This window comes from Oncorhynchus clarkii, chromosome 18, assembly GCF_045791955.1.
Source record: "Oncorhynchus clarkii lewisi isolate Uvic-CL-2024 chromosome 18, UVic_Ocla_1.0, whole genome shotgun sequence".
NCBI lineage: Eukaryota > Metazoa > Chordata > Actinopteri > Salmoniformes > Salmonidae > Oncorhynchus > Oncorhynchus clarkii.
In genome coordinates this window covers 56,787,287-56,808,514 of record NC_092164.1, presented here as the reverse complement: position 1 = coordinate 56,808,514, position 21,228 = coordinate 56,787,287, and the positions used below count along the sequence as shown (strand labels likewise).

Genomic DNA, 21,228 nt, shown 5'->3' with positions numbered 1-21,228 from the left:
TCCCCTTTTGACCTCCTCCTTTTCCGCAGCAACCAGTGATCCGGGTCAACAGCATCAATGTAACAGTATAGCTTCCGCCCTCTCCTCGCCCCAACCTGGGACCCTCTGCACACGTCAACCACAGTTACTCACGAAGCATCGTTACCCATCGTGCCACAAAAGCCGCAGCCCTTGCAGAGCAAGGGGAACCATTACTTCAAGGTCTCAGAGCGAGTGACGTAACCGATTGAAACGCTATTCGTGCGCACCACCGCTAACTAGCTAGCCATTTCACATTGGTTACATTAGTGCCATGTATAAACAGCGTTTTTGCTCTACATAGATTTGCAAAGATCTGACCTTCTCAGTCAGTGTAATTTCCAGTAGCAAAAATAACTCCAATTCATTATTTTCACTTCTATTTTAATCAGTCTATAAAATCGGTTATAACTACGGCATTAAAAGCAATAGTACAAAGGCCATGTAATAACTCTTCCAGACATATCACAAAATCCAGATTTATCCAATAGTTTAAAAAGTACAAACATCTTTATACAAAACAGAAAAACAAGATAGTACTGCACAATCTCTTTTCTTTTATCTTCAAAGTACAAAGGTAGCAATCTCCATTTGCTAGACAGAAATAATTAGGCAAAATAAATTAAGACCTTTTGTTAAGCATTATTCCTTTAAATTATAGTACATAAATAAGGATGAACTATACATAGTTAAATAAGCCATAGCGTGCATTTCCCTAAAAACACAAAACAGCTCGATGGAAAACAAAAATGTTGTTATTCACCATGTGGTGCTGAATAGTTGCTTGAAAAATAAATAAGGGCATTTCCATGGTCACCTTTTTGCCTTATGGGACTTTTTACATGGACAAGCAAGACGGGTAACTTATATACAGTACATTGAAAATATACATTCAATAATTCAAGAGGTTTAACCTCTTGAATTACTTAATGTATACATGTGGATTTGAAATATATTTTTTCTTTTTTTGGCAGGATGAACTCTAATAACATACATAGAAACTTTGACCTCATACATTCTGAGACACAGACCTCGCATGACGTCATGCGTACACTCACACGCGCGTTAGGTAACATACACATTAGAACTAATGACTGATTACTATGGCTCCTGAGGAGAGGTTTCCCCTAGGTACAGATCAAGGATCAGCTTCCCATCCCACAATCATAACGGTTACCATTAGTAGGGAAAATGCAAAACTGACCCTAGGGGCAACTTCACCCTGCACCATTACGACCCAGTAACACCAATCTGGAGATTGACAGACTGAATGGCTAAGTAACTAACTGGCTGATTATCCCTTCCCGTTTCTCCCAGACAGTCCAGTTGTTTACAGATGTGACGTCTACATGTAGTAGGACTCTGAACAGATGTAGGTTAGGTTAGCTGTACAGGTGGAGTTTCTGCATGTAGTAGGACTCTGAACAAATGTAAGGTTAGCTGTACAGGTGGAGTTTCTGCATTTAGTAGGACTCTGAACAGATGTAGGGTTAGGTTAGCTGTACAGGTGGAGTTTCTGCATGTAGAAGGACTCTGAACAGATGTAGGTTAGGTTAGCTGTACAGGTGGAGTTTCTACATGTAGTAGGACTCTGAACATATGTAGGTTAGGTTAGCTGTACAGGTGGAGTTTCTGCATGTAGAAGGACTCTGAACAGATGTAGGTTAGGTTAGCTGTACAGGTGGAGTTTCTACATGTAGTAGGACTCTGAACAGATGTAGGTTAGGTTAGCTGTACAGGTGGAGTTTCTGCATGTAGTAGGACTCTGAACAGATGTAGGTTAGGTTAGCTGTACAGGTGAAGTTTCTGCATGTAGAAGGACTCTGAACAGATGTAGGGTTAGGTTAGCTGTACAGGTGGAGTTTCTACATGACATCTGTTTTCCTGAGTCAACAAAGACAAGGTGGAGCAAGGAGAAGCAGAGACTGATAAAACACAGTAAAAGACAGAGGCAGTATGACAAGGATGGAGAGAAGAGAGTGATAGAACAGCAGACATTGAGTATTCCAATGAACCTAAAACCCTCCTCCCTACACCATATAGCTGGTCCTACTGTTTTTCTAGTTGACAAGAGTAGAAAAATAAAGACTAAGACAATAAAAACCTTTTGAAAATCATTAGAACTAAACCACACTCTCCCTTTAAGCCCCTCCCATCTCCCTTGAAGCCCCTCCCATCCCTTCACTTCTCAATGAGGCCCGCCTCCTTGATCTTAGTGTAGAAGACCTTCTCTAGCAGGTTGGCACACTTGTAGTACTGGCTCTCTGGAGGGTTGTACTCTCGACAGTTGGTGAAGATGCGCTGCATGTCGGCCATGAAGAGCTTCCGCGTGGTGTAGTACCTGCTCTTCAGACGCTCAGACATCGTCTTCAGGTCTGGAGATAATCACACAATACAACATTAACATGAACCTTGACTAACCTCTAGTCTAAATGATCAAATGAAACCAAACCAAACTCTGATGTGATTAACCAAAAACACACTATGACCACACTAACCATTACGTGTTGGTCTCTGACTAAGGTAACTATGCTCAATTCAATTACCCATATTTGTTTTCTTACAAATGATGTACTGCTATATTCCTTCCCCTGAAGAGTTGACCCAGGCACAGATGTGTTCCATATGTAGTGCCATACATACCCATGGGGAAGCGGATGACTTGGTAGTAACCAGGAGCCTCAGTCTTCTTCACTGGTTCCATGAACGGCCAGGCATTCTGGTGACTCTATAACACATAACACATAGTGAGAAACCTGTGTGTGTGCGTGCGAGCGTTGGTGCATGCGAGTTATGTGCATGTGTGCGTGCCCCTTACCTTAACGTGTTGTAAGATGGTCTTCAGGGTGCTGTACAGCTGATCTGGATCCTTCAGCTCCTTCCTGGGATCACAACAGGAAGTTATCACCTCATTTCCTGTCAGAGTTACCATAATGATAGCAGTGGTAGCTCACTAGTAAAGCCTTCGGACGAAACCCTCAAATCCTATTTTTTTCTGTTTACTAAAATGGTATGCATAATAGATGAGAATAAGCTATAAGGAACTGAAAGACCCACCCTTTTCCCACCGGTTTCCATCCAGTTTCTCCTGGTGACAAAGAGGAGCTGAGTTAAATTAGAGACACTGTCCACACACTTCCTTCCTACCCCACTTCACTGCTACCTCTCTTTAGATTTGCCTTTGAACCTTTGCTGAAGGTAGACTAATTAGGCATATAATGACAGGGGGAGAAACTCAACGTATTCCAGGAATGCTCTCAATGGGAATCTGCCGAACTCCTTCCTTAAAACAGGAAAGTCCTGGGTAGACCTTTCTGATCTGAGCCTGCTTCCTCTCTATCAGTTTCTTTATGATCTGAGAGAGAGAGAGAGAGGAAGACAGAAAGAGAGAGAGAGAAAATAGAGGTAACTCAATTTATTATACAGATAGACACGTTTGTAGGCACACACGCACACACACACCACACACACACCTCCTTCTGTTTCTTGATGATGACGGAGAACTCGGTGTAAGGGATGCTGGGGTTGAGCTCACAGCCCATCAACGTCGCTCCCTCATAATCTTTGATGTAGCCTAGATACTTGGCCTTGGGAACCTTGATGTCTTTAGAGAAGCCCTGAGACACAGACAGACAGAGAGAGAGACACACACACACAGGGAGAGAGAGAGAGAGAGAGAGAGACACAGACAGACAGACAGACAGACAGACAGACGGAGGGAGGGAGGGAGGGAGGGAGGGAGGGAGGGAGGGAGAGAGAGAGAGAGAGAGAGAGAGGGAGGGAGGGAGGGAGGGAGAGAGAGAGAGAGAGAGAGAGAGAGAGAGAGAGAGAGGGAGGGAGGGAGGGAGGGAGGGAGGGAGGGAGGGAGGGAGGGAGGGAGGGAGGGAGGGAGGGAGAGAAAGAGACATAGAGAGAGAGAAAGAGCGACAGACAGAGAGACAGACAGAGACACAGACAGACAGACAGAGAGAGACACAGACAGACAGAGAAAGACAGAGACAGACACAGAGAGACAGACACAGAGACACAGAGACAGACACAGAGACACAGAGAGACAGACACAGAGAGACAGATACAGAGACAGAGACAGACAGACACAGATACAGACACAGAGACAGACAGAGAGAGACACACAGACAGAGAGAGATAGAGAAACAGACACAGACAGACAGACAGACAGACAGACAGACAGACAGACAGACAGAGAGGGAGGGAGAGAGAGAGAGAGGGAGGGAGAGAGGGAGAGAGACACAGACAGAGAGAAAGAGACATAGAGAGAGAGAAAGAGCGACAGACAGAGAGACAGACAGAGACACAGACAGACAGACAGAGAGAGACACAGACAGACAGAGAAAGAAAGACAGAGACAGACACAGAGAGACAGACACAGAGACACAGAGACAGACACAGAGACACAGAGAGACAGACACAGAGAGACAGATACAGAGAGACAGAGACAGACAGACACAGATACAGACACAGAGACAGACAGAGAGAGACACACAGACAGAGAGAGAGAGAGACAGACAGAGAGACAGAGACACAGAAAGAGACAGACAGAGACACAGAGACACAGAGAGTGACAGAGAGAGACACATACAGAGAGAGAGAGACAGACAGACAGAGAGAGACACAGAGCGAGACAGAGCTGTAAGATAGGTCCATTTCACAAAGACACCCAGTTTATTGATGTTTCCCTATGCTGGATTCTGGGTACTAACTCCTAAACTTGGGATAGGGCTAATTATCAGGTATCCTATTGAAATATTGAGTGCTTAGGTTTAGAGGGTCTACACCAGAAGTTAATGGTTACCTGTAGGAGGAAGTTATATGGTGGGTGCAATTAAGCTTGGAATGTGCTGAGTGTAGGGAAAGCGATCACATGTAGCAGGAGTGAGCACTTTGGGGTAGAGGTCAGGTCAGATGAAGTGAGGAAGAACATATATCACTAAGGTTCTGTCTAGCAACAGAGATGCATTGGCTGTTCAGGTGTGTAGGTGGAAAGGTTAAATATCAGTGCTTGTGTTAAATGTTGTTGTCTAATGCAGCTGTATTGATCCTCTGAGAAGAATAAACTTGGGTTAAGCTTTCATAGTGTCGTCGAGTTTTATACTCTGAGAATTAGAACCTAACATCTAACATAACAAGATAACCAATAATGCCATTTGCTGATCTTCTTAAGCAACCAATCATGTACTGACCTGCTTTTTGAAGTAGCCAATGGCGTACTCGTCTGCGTAGGTGAGGAAGTTAAGGATGTCGTGCTTGATGTGATATTCTTTCAGGTGGTTCATCAGGTGAGTGCCATACCCCTGGAAACGATAGGTAGGGGTCAAAGGTAAAAACTTAGCAATCAAGAAGAATGAGGTACATCCGTAAAGACCAACAGAAATTTGACTAGAAGGGGAACCGTAGCCTGGTCCCAGAACTGTTTGTTTGTGTATAGCGAAGTCCTATGGTCACTGTCATGTGGAACATTACCATAGGAGTTGGAAAGACGGTACAAACAGATCTGGGACCAGGCTAAAAGAGCTGCAGTCTCGTACCTTGACCTGCTCGTTGGAGGTGACGGCACAGAACACGATCTCTGTGAAACCCTGTGAGGGAAACATCCGAAAACAGATTCCTCCAATCACACGGCCATCTTTGATCAGCGACAGCGTCTTGTGCTTCCTGTTTGGAGAGGAAATAAATAGTTCCCTTTTTCTTATTCACTTCAATGATAATGTCATCGCAACAACTCATACTACGGCCAGGTTCAATGGTTGCCATAACATTGAGGGGTCAAACATACTTGTAATGTAACATATCTATTTCTGTATCAAATATTATAAACCAAATAATTACATTTTGTTTTCAACTGTAGAGCAACTTCATATAAAGCAGTGGTCACTAACCGGTTGATCTCTAAGCCATTCCTAGTTGATCACTACACATTTCTTAATAAACAACAACTATAAAGCCTTGCATTCCTATTTTTTCTATATTCGTTTTGCGCTGTTGTCGGAAGGTGCACTTGATTCATCAGCCCTAGCGCTCAGAAGGGAAAGTGTTCCCATTTTTAACCATTTCATGTCTCTGAAGGTAGAACTCTGCCTGCCCGGCAGGCACAGAGAGCAAATCAAGTGCACTTATAGGCCTACCGCTAGACAATCAGATAGTTTAGATCACCGCGTAGACTGAGCCATAGACTGTGAAAAGAAGCCTCGACCGCACAGCAAAGTGCGAATCTCAGAAACTGAGATTTCAAAACTTTTAAAACCTGACTTGAGAGAGACTCAACAAACACAGCAAAGAGTAAGTTCATGTTTAAGTTGTTATTCACCACTGTCAACACTTTGTTCAATACTTTGATAAGACATCAAATGTGCGTTCTTCCTACTTCCACTCACCTTTACAACCAGCACTGCTGCTGTATGAATGACTATAGCAAAGTGTTCCCATAAGCTTGTGTGGTTATTATTAGCTGCTTGTGTCTTTTTTAATATCGAGGAATATTCCCCTTTCTCTGGTCATAGGAGTATCAACATGAATTGGTGCATAAGGCAGAAATGCAGTGTGACTTTCGCCATCAGCTGGAAGACTGAGGGAGGGAGAGGGATTCAGGTGAGAGGCAGCCTCACCTCTGCTCCCTCTCTCCCCTCAGACTGACCATAAGATGCAGGCCATCAGGCCAGTAAAGAAAATGAAGCAAATGATTATGCTCACTCAGCTGTGCCTCAAGTAATACAACCCATTATCTATTACCAGTGTGATCATACACCTACATGTTTTAAATATCATTTCAAAATGGTCTGAGAACAACCACATTGGCAGGGAAATTCAAGCATAGTGAATATGCAGTGATAATGTATTGGGCCTGTATCCTTCTGCACAAACCTCATTGCTACAGAACTGTTTTTGATTGGTTAATGTTGCATTGGCATCGGTCAAGTTAAAAAAATTCTGAGCAGTAGAGCTCAGCTTGCATTTTGAGTCAGAAAGTGATCTCCTCTCAGAAAAGGTTGATGACCCCTGATATAAATATTTTTCTTTCTGTGCTACAAAGTTGGGACAATTTCTCTCTTTGGGGCAAGCAGGGTCCATCTCTACCGCAACACTCACGGGTCGAAGACGAGGCGTGTGATGTACTCTTTGGGCATGCGAGGCAGCTGGTGGGAGAAGACGTTCTGGAGGCCCACCAACCACATCAGGATCCTTTTGTTGGGCTTCTGGTTGAGGGAGTTCCCGATGACGTGGAACTCTATCACCCCCCTCCTCTCCTCCAGGCGTGCCGCCTCATCACGGGCTGAGTGGGCCGACAGCAGGCTGGTCTGGGGGGTAGGGGATGACGTCAGCCTTACTCATCATCATCAAGTCCTATTAGAGTACTCATTTTGATTTAGCAGTGTTCCAGCAGTAGCTTCAACATCATCATCAACCTCTATAATACTGTCTCTAAAACAATGACTTACAGGGGTGGGCAACCATAATCAGATATCCATGCACTAACTGATTTTTAACTGAGATGGAATATCTGCATTGCCAAGGGCTAAAATAGAAGTCCTTTCTATTTCTGACGCAGATCGCGCTGCAAGTCCTGCCTCTCCCATCTCCTCATTGGTTATACCCACGTGGGTGACTGAAAGACGAACGAGGTCAGTGGCGGTAATGCACCTAATTTATGAAAGTTGCCAATCGCAATATAAAGTCAAGAGAAGAAAAGGCCTGGAAGGAAGAGAGATGACTAGAAACAATTCGGTTGACGTTTTATGTGTGGATTAATTGACGGAGTAGAGGACCTTGTGCATTTCAGGTAAAATAACAACTCAATGTTTATATTCCAGGACAAATTAGCTAGCAACAACAAGCTAAATTGCCATACATGTTTAATGCTTTTTGACCTGTCCCCAAATTAATATAATTGGTTCAGAGTTTGTTTTGATATTTTAACCTGCGTGTCATGATCGCATTTGGTGTAGGGGGACAAAATAAATGTATGCACGATGGCGCACACGCGCAGCCGGTTTGGGTTCCGTGTTAAGCTCTGGAATTATTGATGACTATATGTTGGACTGACTGAGCGTTTGATGTTACCTCTGGTCCCAGCATGGAGGTCGGGTCAGTAATGGTTGCCATGACTTCGTTGATGAGTTCCATGGGGATGTCGCCGACGATCCTGAGCTTCTTAGTCTCGTCATGGGGGATGGGCTCCGATGGCTTCCGCTTCTGCCCACCTACACAGGTAGATCATATGTCAAGTTGCCCCTAGAAACTGATCTAAGGCCAGATAATTTATTTGAATTTTTTTTACCCTTATTTTACCAGGTAAGTTGACTGAGAACACATTCTCATTTACAGCAACAACCTGGGGAATCGTCTCAGGTGAGAGGAGGAATGGATGAGCCTAATGGTTTAGATTATAATTTCTGGTGGGTAAATTGATCCTAGATCTGTGTCTAGAGCCTGTTGTGTTTACCTGGGCTGGGTTCCAGAGCAGAGGCTGTCTTCCTGGAAGGACTGACACTGCCACAGCTGGATGGGTCCACTGATACTGGGCTGGTGCTGTAGTACAGAGGCCTGGCCACCGGGGGTGCACTGATCACTGTCATTATACACAGGTGAGACCATCAGATTAATTTAACAGTGGAGAGAAGCACTCATATCAATCACATCACATCTTTCAAAGAGAGAGCATCATAAGTTATGGGCTAAACAAGGAAGTGAGTTACAAAAATAATATGATCGCTGTGCAGGGTTGCCAGGTCTAGCTAGAATTTCCAGCCCAATGGCCACTCAAAACCCACCCAAAGGGCCTGAAAACTAGCCCATTTAAAAAAAAAGAGAAAAAAGGAAAAAAGAGCAAAAGAGAAGTTGCCATATTTATACAATAAACCCTTTTTCCATAACGTTATCAAGGCAATTAAGAAGGAATATCATAGTAATTTGTAACAACAGAAGCAAAATGAGATTTTCCTCAAAATAATAATTATTGCGAACTATGACATGACGTACTGAAGGAATTTGAATATTTTGGAAGAGAAAATGTAATTCGCTCTTAATAAATTAGCCTTATCCTTTTTCTTCAATGGGGGGGGGGTATATGGCCAATATACAGTACCACGGCTAAGGGCTGTTCTTAAGCATGACGTAACACGGAGTGCCTGGATACGGTCATTAGCCGTGGTATATTGGCCATATACAACAAACCCCGGGGTGCCTTTTTGCCATCATAAACTGGTTGCCAATGTAATTAGTACAGTAAAAAAAATGGTATATTGTCTGATATACCACATCTTTCAGCCAATCAGCCTTCAGGGCTTGAACCAGGTTTATAATTGTATATATATATATATATATATATATAACTATGCAAGAGAGTTTGAGTGATACAAGTTGGACATCTCGAAATCTCTGAGCAAGAAACTTTGACGAACATAAAAAACTAACGTCATGCTATTTTCTGGCAATTGTGCTGTTATTATGTGCTAGATGTTAAAACTACAAACAGTTAAATAGCCCATTTTCAAGATTGACTTGTCATTTCAATAGGCATAGGCTAGTGACTAAAATCTGGGTTTAGAATTGTACTTAAATTTCGCCATGGTTTGCTTAGATAGATGCAGGTAGCCTGATAGGCCAACATCTCATTTCAGGATAATCTACAGTAGCCTAGACAAGATGTAGGCAAGATGTAAACTGAACAATTTAGCAGCATGCTTAGTTCAAATTAACAGACTAATTTATTCAACATGAATAGCTTGGTGATTTCGAGGTAAGAAATGCTTGTGTTTCCCAATAGCCTGCTGGAATGGGCTACTGAGGATGAGATCGTAATTTCATTCACTGAATTGATAACCCCTTTGGCCCTCCCCACCAGAAACAGCCTGCCTTACTGTCAGCAGCAGGTCAGTGAAAGATAACTTTTTTACGATAAATGCCATGGCGGCCGCGGTGCTACTTAGAAATAGCCCTAAAACACGCAAACAATACATTTTCACCCACAACATCGTTTTTAAAGTAGCCTGATTTGTCGGTAAAACCACAAATATGGCAACACTGTTGCTGTGATAGAAATGTATGGATTTTCGCCATTTTTAAAAGTCCAATCTAATACAGCTGTAGCAGGCTTGCACCCTCTCCCGCCTCAATTTCAACCACACCCCTTTCAAGTCCCACTTTGAGGCAAAATGTTCCCACGCCAGGAGCCTGGGGATGCTGTTAATGGGTATTATGCCAAGTTACATGGTCTGTAACCTGATTTGATGTGAGAAATCAGAGTATGAGGACCGCGTTGTATGTACATGTGCCCAGGAAACAGCAAACTTCCCGGGGTCCAGGGCCAACTCCTTCTTGACATCTTGGTCCAAGGAGATTAGTATTTGTTCAGTTGGTGACCCCCCAAAAAACTGACACATTTTGGGAAAACTAAAAACAGGCATGCCAAACTAAAGACTCAAAACCAAACAAAAGGCCTCATGGCCACCAAACAAACCAGCAGCCTCACAGCTCTGCCAGCTGGGACAGACTAATAAGAATAATAACCACCCTAAACGCCTGCACCTGATGTGCTTATGAAGGCTTCCTAGCAGAGCCCTGGCCTTGACTCGGTTGGTGCTGCCACCTGGTGATGGGGTGTGGAAGTGTATCCTGGTAGTGCAGGGTTCTTCAACCTTTTGTTGCATAGGGACCCCCTCCCATGCAAACCGGCGACCCAGGGACATTCATCATATGTTAGCAAAAACAATTTATTCACATGTCTTGTCTTATCATCAGGTGAATGATAATGGCAAGGATAAGTAATAAACATTTTAAAATTAATAGATTTGGTACAGTTTTCTATTTTTTTGACCTCCGCACATTATAATTGGAAGAGGAAGTGTAAAATCTAGCATAACCTATTAGCTAGACATCCAAACACATTTTCGCTAAAGAGAAGCAGTTTAGAAGGCTGAACAAAGGTTAGCAATGTGTTGGCAAACATGTATGTCCAAGTCAAGAAAACTTACCAGCAGACAGCGGCACTTGTCGCAATGGAAGCATAATGACCGGTAGTCTATTGACTGGTAGCCTACTGACCGGTAGTCTATTGACCGGTAGTCTACTGACCGGTAGTCTATTGACTGGTAGCCTATTGACTGGTAGCCTACTGACCGGTAGTCTACTGACTGGTAGTCTACTGACTGGTAGCCTATTGACTGGTAGTCTATTGACTGGTAGCCTATTGACTGGTAGCCTATTCGTGGGTGCTTTTTCAAAGCATATGTCAGATACTCCAGTGAGTGTAGTTTACTCAATATTAGGAGTTGATAAATAAAGTTGAAATCATTCAAAATAATATATTGTCCTATTTTCTACTGTAGGTACACTACCGTTCAAAAGTTTGGGGTCACTTAGAAATCTCCTTATTTTTTAAAGAAAAGCACATTTTTTGTCCATTAAAATAATATAAAATTGATCAGAAATACAATGTAAACATTGCTAATGTTGTAAATGACTATTGGAGCTGGAAACGGCTGATTTTTCATGGAATATCTACATAGGCGTACAGAAGCCCATTATCAGCAACCATCACTCCTGTGTCCCAATGGCACGTTGTGTTAGCTAATCCAAGTTTATCATTTTAAAAGGCTAATTGATCATTAGAAAACCCTTTTGCAATTATGTTAGCACAGCTGAAAACTGTTGTTCTGATTAAACAAGCAATAAAACTGGCCTTCTTCAGACTAGTTGAGTATATGGAGCATCAGCGTTGGTGGGTTCGATTACAGGCTCAAAATGGCCAGAAACAAATAACTTTCTTGACAAACTTGTCAGTCTATTCTTGTTCTGAGAAATGAACACTATTCTATGCGAGAAATTGGCAAGAAACTGAAGATCTCTTACAACGCTGTGTACTACTCCCTTCACAGAACAGTGCAAACTGGCTCTAACCAGAAGCTGGTATCCATTAAAAATCAGCCGTTTCCAGCTACAATATTCATTTACAACATTAACAATGTCTACACTGTACTTCTGATCAATTTGATGTTATTATAATGGACCAAAAATGTGAAATGTGATTTCAAAAACAAGGACATTTCTAAGTAACCTCAAACTTTTCAATGGTAGTGTATGTAATTCAAAATGTGTTTATTCTGTTGTTGCTAGCGATATTCATAAAAAACATTAAAAATATATATACAATACCAGTCAAAGGTTTGTACACACCTACTCATTCAAGGTTTTTCTTTATTTTTACTATTTTCTACATTGTAGAATAATAGAGAAGTCATCTAAACTATGAAATAGCACACATGGAATCATGTAGTAACCAAAAAAGTGTTAAACAAATCAACATTTATTTTGGATTCTTCAAAGAAGCCACCCTTTGTCTTGATGACAGCTTTGCACACTCTTGGCATTCTCTCAACCAGCTCCATGAGGTAGTCACATTGAATGCATTTCAATTAACAGGTGTGCCTTGTTAAAAGTTAATTTGTGGAATTTCTTTCCTTCTTAATGCGTTTGAGCCAATCAGTTGTGTTGTGACAAGGTAGGGGTGGTATACAGAAGATAGCCGCCCTATTTGGAAAAATACTAAGTCCATACTATGGCAAGAACAGCTCAAATAAGCAAAGAAGAACAACTCTCCATCATTACTTTAAGACATGAAGTCCAATGCAGAACATTTCAAGAACAGAAAGTTTCTTTAAGTGCAGTCGCAAAAACCATCAAGCGCTATGATGAAACTGGCTCTCATGAGGACCACCACAGGAATGGAAGACTCAGAGTTACCTCCGCTGCAGAGGATAAGTTCATTAGAGTTACCTCCGCTGCAGAGGATAAGTTCATTAGAGTTACCTCCGCTGCAGAGGATAAGTTCATTAGAGTTACCTCCGCTGCAGAGGATAAGTTCATTAGAGTTACCTCCGCTGCAGAGGATAAGTTCATTAGAGTTACCTCCGCTGCAGAGGATAAGTTCATTAGAGTTACCTCCGCTGCAGAGGATAAGTTCATTAGAGTTACCTCCGCTGCAGAGGATAAGTTCATTAGAGTTACCTCCGCTGCAGAGGATAAGTTCATTAGAGTTACCTCCGCTGCAGAGGATAAGTTCATTAGAGTTACCTCCGCTGCAGAGGATAAGTTCATTAGAGTTACCTCCGCTGCAGAGGATAAGTTCATTAGAGTTACCTCCGCTGCAGAGGATAAGTTCATTAGAGTTACCTCCGCTGCAGAGGATAAGTTCATTAGAGTTACCTCCGCTGCAGAGGATAAGTTCATTAGAGTTACCTCCGCTGCAGAGGATAAGTTCATTAGAGTTAACTGTCTCTCAGATTGCAACCCAAATAAATGCTTCACAGAGTTCAAGTAACAGACACATCTGTGACGACCCTCCCACTCTGTCTGCCGAATTCTTTCTCTTTGCTCTTGTTTTCCTTAATAGCAAGTCGGTGGGCGGAGCCGGGAGGGTCGTCAGAGAAATGGGACACACCTGGGCTCGAGTGTGTCCCAGGATAAATGCACCTTTTCCCCATTCATTGGGGAGACTCTTTCCATGCAGACACTGATAGATTTTGGTTGTGGAATTTTTTGTGGCTGTTTTTGTTTGTTTGCGTAGGCACCTTTCAACACCCTTCATTATCACATGTATGCACGCAACCACTCACTTACACTACTGATTACACACACACACCATTGTTAATTGTATTTTAGCTTACTTCAGTTAATAAATATATTTTGTTATTCCTTATCTCCACGAGGTCTCCCTTTTTGTTAAGGGGTTCGAGCCTGTTCGTGACACATCTCAACATCGACTGTTCAGATGAGACTGCATGAATCAGGCCTTCATGGTCGAATTGCTGCAAAGAAACCACTACTAAAAGACACCAATAAGACGAGACTTGCTTGGGCCAAGAAAAATGAAAATGTGAGAGTCAAAATGTGAGATTTTTGGTTCCAACCGCCGTGTCATTGTGAGACGCAGACTAGGTGAACGGATGATCTCCGCATGTGTGGTTCCCACCGTGAAGCATGGAGGTGGTGTGTGGGTGCTGCAGTGATACGCCATTCCATATTTTTTTGTGCTTAGTGGGACTATCATTTGTTTTTCCACAGGACAATGACCCAACACACCTCCAGGCTGTGTAAGGGCTATTTGAGCAAGGAGAATGATGGAGTGCTGCATCAGATGACCTGGCCTCCATAATCACCCAACCTTGACCCAATTGAGATGATTTGTGATGATTTAGAATGAAGAAAAAGTAGCCAACAAGTGCTCAGCATTTGTGGGAACTCCTTCAAGACTGTTGGAAAAGCATTCCAGGTGAAGCTGGTTGAGAGAATGCCAAGAGTGTGCAAAGCTGTCGTCAAGGCAAAGGGTGGCTACTTTGAAGAATATAAAATATATTTTGGTTTGTTTAACACTGTAACGCCGTTCTTCGTTTGTTGAAAGAGAGGACCGAAATGCAGCGTGGTGGTTACTCATGTTCTTTAATGAATGAATGACGATACATGATTGAGAACCATATCAGGCCGAACATAGAACTAGACAAACTAGACATGTAACATAGAATGCCCACTCAGATCACACCCTGACCAACCAAAACATAGAAATATACAAAGTAAACTATGGTCAGGGTGTGACAGTACCCCCCCCCCCCCCCAAGGTGCGGACTCCGGCCGCAAAACCTGAACCTATAGGGGAGGGTCTGGGTGGGCATCTGTCCGCGGTGGCGGCTCTGGCGCTGGACGTGGACCCCACTCCATAATAGTCTTGGTCCACCTCCTTAGCGTCCCTAGATCGGTGACCCTCCTTAATGACAGCTCGGGACAGAGGGTCAGCTCGAGACAGAAGGACAGCTCGGGACAGAGGTAGCTCGGAACTGATGGGTAGCTCAGCACTGAGAGGAAGCTCAGCACTGAGAGGAAGCTCAGCACTGAGAGGAAGCTCAGGCAGGTAGTTGGATCCGGCAGATCCTGGATGGCTGGCGGTTCTGGCAGATCCTGGCTGACTGGCGGATCTGGAAGAGTCTGGTCGACTGGCGGATCTGGAAGAGTCTGGTCGACTGGCGGATCTGGAAGAGTCTGGTCGACTGGCGGATCTGGAAGAGTCTGGTAGACTGGCAGATCTGGAAGAGTCTGGTCGACTGGCAGATCTGGAAGAGTCTGGTCGACTGGCAGATCTGGAAGAGTCTGGTCGACTGGCAGATCTGGAAGAGTCTGGTCGACTGGCAGATCTGGAAGAGTCTGGTCGACTGGCAGATCTGGAAGAGTCTGGTCGACTGGCAGATCTGGAAGAGTCTGGTTGACTGGCAGCTCTGGCTGCTCCATGCTGACTGGCAGCTCTGGCTGCTCCATGCTGACTGGCAGCTCTGGCTGCTCCATGCTGACTGGCAGCTCTGGCTGCTCCATGCTGACTGGCTGCTCTGGCTGCTCCATGCTGACTGGCGGCCCTGGCTGCTCCATGCTGACTGGCGGCCCTGGCTGCTCCATGCTGACTGGCGGCCCTGGTTGCTCCATGCTGACTGGCGGCCCTGGCTGCTCCATGCTGACTGGCGGCCCTGGCTGCTCCATGCTGACTGGCGGCCCTGGCTGCTCCATGCTGACTGGCGGCCCTGGCTGCTCCATGCTGACTGGCGGCCCTGGCTGCTCCATGCTGACTGGCGGCTCTGGCTGCTCCATGCTAACTGGCAGCTCTGGCTGCTCCTTGCAGACTGGCAGCTCTGGCGGCTCCTTGCAGACTGGCAGCTCTGGCGGCTCCTTGCAAACTGGCAGCTTTGGCGGCATCCTGCAGACTGGCAGCTCTATGCAGACTGGCAGCTCTATGCAGACTGGCAGCTCTATGCAAACTGGCAGCTCCTTGCAAACTGGCAGCTCCTTGCAAACTGGCAGCTCCTTGCAAACTGGCAGCTCCTTGCAAACTGGCAGCTCCTTGCAAACTGGCAGTTCTGAACAGGCGGGAGACTCCGGCAGCGCTGTAGAGAAGGAAGGCTCTAACAGCGCTAAACAGGCGGGAGACTCCGACAGCGCTGAAGAGGAGGAAGGCTCTGGCAGCGCTGGACAGGCGAGGCGCACTGTAGGCCTGATGCGTGGTGCTGGCACTGGTGGTACTGGGCCGAGGACACGCACATGAAGCCTGGTGCGGGGAGCTGCTACCGGAGGGCTGGGGTGTGGAGGTGGTACTGGAAAAACCGGACCGTGCAGGCGCACTGGAGCTCTTGAGCACCGAGCCTGCCCAACCTTACCTGGTTGAATGCTCACGGTCGCCCTGCCAGTGCGGCGAGGTGGAATAGCCCGCACTGGGCTATGCAGGCGAACCGGAGACACCGAGCGCAAGGCTGGTGCCATGTAAGCCGGCCCAAGGAGACGCACTGGGGACCAGCTGCGTAGAGCCGGCTTCATGGCATTAGGCTCGACGCTCAATCTAGCCCGGCCGACACGCGGAGCTGGAATATACCGCACCGGGCTATGCACCCGCACTGGAGACACCGTGCGCACCACTGCATAACACGGTGCCTGTCCGGTCTCTCTAGCCCCCCGGTAAGCACAGGGAGTCTGCCCAGGTTTCCTACCTGGCGTAGCCATACTCCCTGTTAGCCCCCCCCCAAGAAATTTTTGGGGCTGCCTCTCGGGCTTCCTTCCGCGCCGCCGTGCCTGCTTCGCCAACTCCATTCTCTGATAACCTTCCGCGCACTGCTCCATTGAATCCCAGGCGGGCTCCGGCACTCTCCCTGGGTCGACCGCCCACCTGTCGATCTCCTCCCAAGTAGTATACTCCATGCCATTGCTGTCCATAACGTCCTCCTTTCGCTGCTGCCTGTTAACACGCTGCTCGGTCCGAGTGAGGTGGGTGATTCTGTAACGCCGTTCTTCGTTTGTTGAAAGAGAGGACCGAAATGCAGCGTGGTGGTTACTCATGTTCTTTAATGAATGAATGACGATACATGAAATAACTAATAAATACGAAAACAACAAACGGAACGTGAAACCTAATACAGCCTATCTGGTGAACACTACACAAAGACAGGAACAATCACCCACAAACACACAGTGAAACCCAGGCTACCTAAATATGGTTCCCAATCAGAGACAATGACGAACACCTGCCTCTGATTGAGAACCATATCAGGCCGAACATAGAACTAGACAAACTAGACATGTAACATAGAATGCCCACTCAGATCACACCCTGACCAACCAAAACATAGAAATATACAAAGTAAACTATGGTCAGGGTGTGACAAACACTTTTGGTTACTTTATGATTCCACGTGTGTTATGTCATAGTTTTAATTCATTCACTAGTATTCTACAATGTAGAAAATAGTCAAAATAAAGAAAAACCCTTGAATGACTAAGTGTGTCCAAACTTTAAACTGGTACTGTATATTTTCATGGACCCCCTGTTCTAGTGTGTTGCCTAATTGTGTGTTAACACTAAACTACCCCCCATATCAAATCGCTGCTACAGTTCAAGGGCCAGGGGTCGGATGTGTTTACCTGTATGGATGGGGATCTGTCCTCCTGTGGATCCAACCAGGAAGTCTTCGCTCCAGATGGGAGAGCTGTGACTGTACACTTCCTCCTCCAACATGGACAGGAATCTACAGCACACAGATGTCTTCATCACACCTACTGTTGACAGAGACTAGGAATCCTCCTCTACCTTGTGTGTGTGTGTGTGTGTGTGTGCACGATGCGCATGTATGCCCTCAGTGTGTCTCTTACTTGGGGAAGTGTGTAAGGATGAGAGTGCGTTTCTCCGGGGGTAACGTATCCTTCTCCTGCCTGGCCTGCTCTAGCAGCTGTTTCCTCATCACAGTGAAGACTGAGCCCAGCAGGGTCCGACCGAAGATCTGGGTCATTTCGTACCGCGGTAGACTGTCACAGAACTGGGGGACATTGCAGTAGCACAGCCATCTGGGGGGAAAAACACACCACAAATATATGGGCTTGATTATGGGTTATAATGTTGATACAATTTGAATGAAATGTGTGCATCATCTATTGGTATGAAGAGGTTTTCACCGGCTCTAGGAGGACAATGTATCTGTTGGTACCAAGGTTCAAGTTACGGGTGTACTGGGCACTAAACACACCAGAGCTACACTAATCGATGTTGAAGTGTTTGCGAAATGATCAAAGTGTGCCTGCCAGCAGTTGCAATTGAATCATCAAAAGGCGCCTTGTACCTGGTGTAGTTGACTTTGTACCCAGCAGCATCATCAGCAGGCGCCCGCTGTCGTCTCTGTGAGGGCGTCTCCAGCTGCCAGTAGTTGATCTGGTTGAGGAACATCTTGGCCAGCTCCACGATGGTCTGACGCTCCTTGGAGGGAAGATGGCTGAACTTGTACTGGACAAAGTTATTCACCCCCTGTTGAAGACACAGAGATCATGTAAACAACATATAATGTCTACATCTTGTGGAAGTCTGATCTAAATGTGTCACTTTTCCTCAGAGTGTGTGTGCACTTGCCTGTTCGATGCTGGGTTTCTCAAAGGGAGGACTTTCCTGCGCCTCCACCACAGGTTTGCCCATCTGTAGGATGCATTTCCTCAACAGCTGAAGGAGAAAGAAGAAATTGTGAAACCGATGCACTGAAAGTAATGTGTTGTAGGCATGTTGAGCTGTGGCTAACCTTGAATAGGGAGAAGTAGACTTGTTTGGTGTCAGCATCCTCTTCTTTGTGAACACATGTGTACAGGTACTCCACATCTAGGACTATACCCAGTAGCCTGTTCATCTCCTCCTCTGAGACATTCTCTAGGTGGGTTACATGGTCACCTGAGAGGGAGAGATAGAGTCCGAGAGGGGGAGAGAGAGAGAGAGAGAGGACAGACTTTATTTTGTTTCTCTGACTAATGTACCTCTGAAAACCTGCTTTATTACCTGGCTTTTCTAGAACATTACATCTGCCTGTACCATCTACCCCTAGTCTTACCCAGTGTGTGAGAACAACTGCGGCAGGGCTCCAGCAGGTTGACAGTGTTGGGCTGCTGGTCCGTACGGGGTGGCGTGGGAGGGGGGTTCTGGCTCTTCCAGCCGTTACACTTACAGGCCCCCTCAGCCTACAGCAAAGGGTCACAAGGATTATAAAGCCACATAAGCACACAGACATGCTATTACATGTTTATAAACCTGTTTAACTTCTCTGATATGTCATAAGTTGACAAGTGATGGACAGCTTGGTAAACAAGTGGCATACTAGCGCTAACTTTGCTGCTGATATCTACTTGATTGAGGAAAATGTACTTACTATGACTGAGATATGTGGTTGTCTCACCTAGCTATCTTAAAGGGAAAATCTACTCAAAACTATAATTTAGTAGTTTTTGAGTGGATTTTCCCTTTAAGATGAATGCACTACCTGTAAGTCGGTCTGGATAAGAGCCTCTGCTAAAGATAAATGACTAAAACGTATATGTAAAACGCATAGCTAAATCCGCGCCTGGTGGGGCAGCCCTCTTACTACAAGTGCTACATATCTGTTATTATTTTCAGCTGGAGCTGCGCACAGGAACATGCGCCGATGAACAACAACAAACTCCGCCCCCCAACAGCTGTCACCCTGTCAAAACAAAGACGTCTCTCCTTGCAGATGTTATATAAACGCAATAAATACTTAATAGTTTACAACGCCGCGCCACGCTGACAGACAGAAAAAACACTGTCACTTTTCCAGAGGGGTGAATTACACTCCGCACACTCCCCTAGCTTGGAGTCATTCAGGCTATGCACCACCACGCAAAACCTGAATTTGTCAAAGCGCAAGAGAATGTTTAAATCTACTCTCCCGCCTAGAAAGAAACATTGTAATAGTAAATATGGAAGCGCCAGACTGAACATGTTGCCGTTTCTGGTCCTGATATTATTTTCCAAAAGGACCATTTTGCATAAATAGAGAATGAGGGATATGAAAAAATATATATATTGTGCGGCAATGGCTTCCTTTACTGCGCTTGCATTATAGCAGCACTGCAAACCAACAAGCATTTGAAGCACAATCCATTTGCAAAACATTGAAACATTTATAATAATTTCTAAATAATTTAATAATGGACGACATACTACCTTGCAAGAGGAATACACTCCGAGCTTCTCCAGTTTCTTAGGGCGCGGGGAGGAGCGGAGCTGCGCCTTCTTCGCCGCGATTCGTGCCGATCCTACCGTGGCGCCCGAACCCTCCGTTCCCCCGGCTCCCGGAGCCGCAGGAGCCGATCCCGCCGCACCGATGGCCGGGGAGCCCTGCTGAACACCTGCGCCCTCGGACATCCTCGATACCGAGACCGAACGCGATCCCCGACCCTGGAGCTAAAACGTTAAAATGTCCCGTTCTCTATTACACTACGCTTGAATCAGACATGGCGCTCATCCCTACTTTTTTTATTTGTCATTGTAGGTCCGTTTTTTCTCCACTAGGGGTGACAAAAATTGGTATTCCGGTAGGCTATGAATCAGGGGAGAGGTCACAAAAAATGTAACAATTTGTAGCAAGAATTTCAAGGTCAAATGTAACCGAGCAGTGACAAGTGGTGTCAGAAACCGTCATAGGCATAACAGTAGGCCCAGGCCTGCAGTAGTCTACCGAAATGGGAAGGGCAGACAAAAGCTGCTCCTGATGTCTGCCTTACAAATACCACTATAATGTAACAGGCCTTGTAGTTACACGAGTAGCTAAATGTTATGTTTCCTATTATAGGCCCATTATTACATTTTACAACATAGTTTTGTTATTCTGACCTGATAATATTCAGTCATCATAACTTCTTGTCTGTAAGCTGTCGGGTCTGCTTTCTGAGAGCCAGGGTGAGGACAAGTTTGATATTTATTTGACTAGGCAAGTCAGTTAAAAAAAAAATCGTATTTACAATGATGGCCTACCCTGGCCAAACACTAACGACGCTGGGCCAATTGTGTGCCGCCCTATGGGACTTCCAATCACGGCCGGTTGTGATACAGTCTGGTTTTGAACCAGGTTGTCTGTAGTGACTGAGCACTGAGATGCAGTGCCTTAGACGTTGAAGCTCTATAAAGATGCCCGATTGTCTTTACATGGAATTCCTAGTTGGATGACCATTCAGAAGATATTTCTCAGTCAGCTCATCTTTTTCCCCCAGAGTTCCCAGTTGTCTTGAGCACACTGAAGTCTGAGATTTCCCAGTTGTCTTGAGCACACTGAAGTCTGAGATTTCCCAGTTCCCAGTTGTCTTGAGCACACTGAAGTCTGAGATTTCCCAGTTCCCAGTTGT

At 45.2% G+C, this 21,228-nt stretch overlaps 1 protein-coding gene across 2 annotated transcripts; it reads right to left on the bottom strand.

Annotated features, from left to right (window-relative positions):
- Positions 1-388: 388 nt before the first annotated feature.
- Positions 389-20,368, bottom strand: LOC139373744 (histone acetyltransferase KAT2B-like). Of its 2 annotated transcripts, none has more exons than XM_071114671.1 (18): positions 20,051-20,368; positions 18,921-19,047; positions 18,618-18,763; positions 18,455-18,541; positions 18,171-18,352; positions 17,707-17,898; positions 17,479-17,582; positions 8,477-8,602; positions 8,095-8,234; positions 7,123-7,331; positions 5,565-5,691; positions 5,220-5,330; positions 3,492-3,635; positions 3,259-3,373; positions 3,076-3,103; positions 2,837-2,900; positions 2,662-2,746; positions 389-2,393 (listed from the first exon to the last, which is right to left on the bottom strand). In XM_071114671.1, the coding sequence occupies exons 1-18, from the start codon at positions 20,249-20,251 to the stop codon at positions 2,200-2,202; spliced, it is 2,382 nt and encodes a 793-aa protein (XP_070970772.1). In that variant the 5' UTR covers positions 20,252-20,368; the 3' UTR covers positions 389-2,199. The 2 variants fall into 2 exon arrangements, with proteins under 2 accessions (XP_070970772.1, XP_070970770.1); XM_071114669.1 differs by having other exon boundaries at positions 3,076-3,106; positions 20,051-20,348.
- Positions 20,369-21,228: the final 860 nt, after the last annotated feature.

Coding starts and splice junctions, on each gene's coding strand:
- LOC139373744 (XM_071114669.1), bottom strand. CDS start 20,251: ATGTCCGAGGGCGCAGGTGTTCAGCAGGGCTCCCCGGCCATCGGTGCG. Junction 7,332..8,094: donor CCTCCATGCTGGGACCAGAG/GTAACATCAAAC, acceptor CCTACCCCCCAG/ACCAGCCTGCTGTCGGCCCA. Junction 3,374..3,491: donor TCATCAAGAAACAGAAGGAG/GTGTGTGTGTGG, acceptor TCTCTCTCTCAG/ATCATAAAGAAACTGATAGA.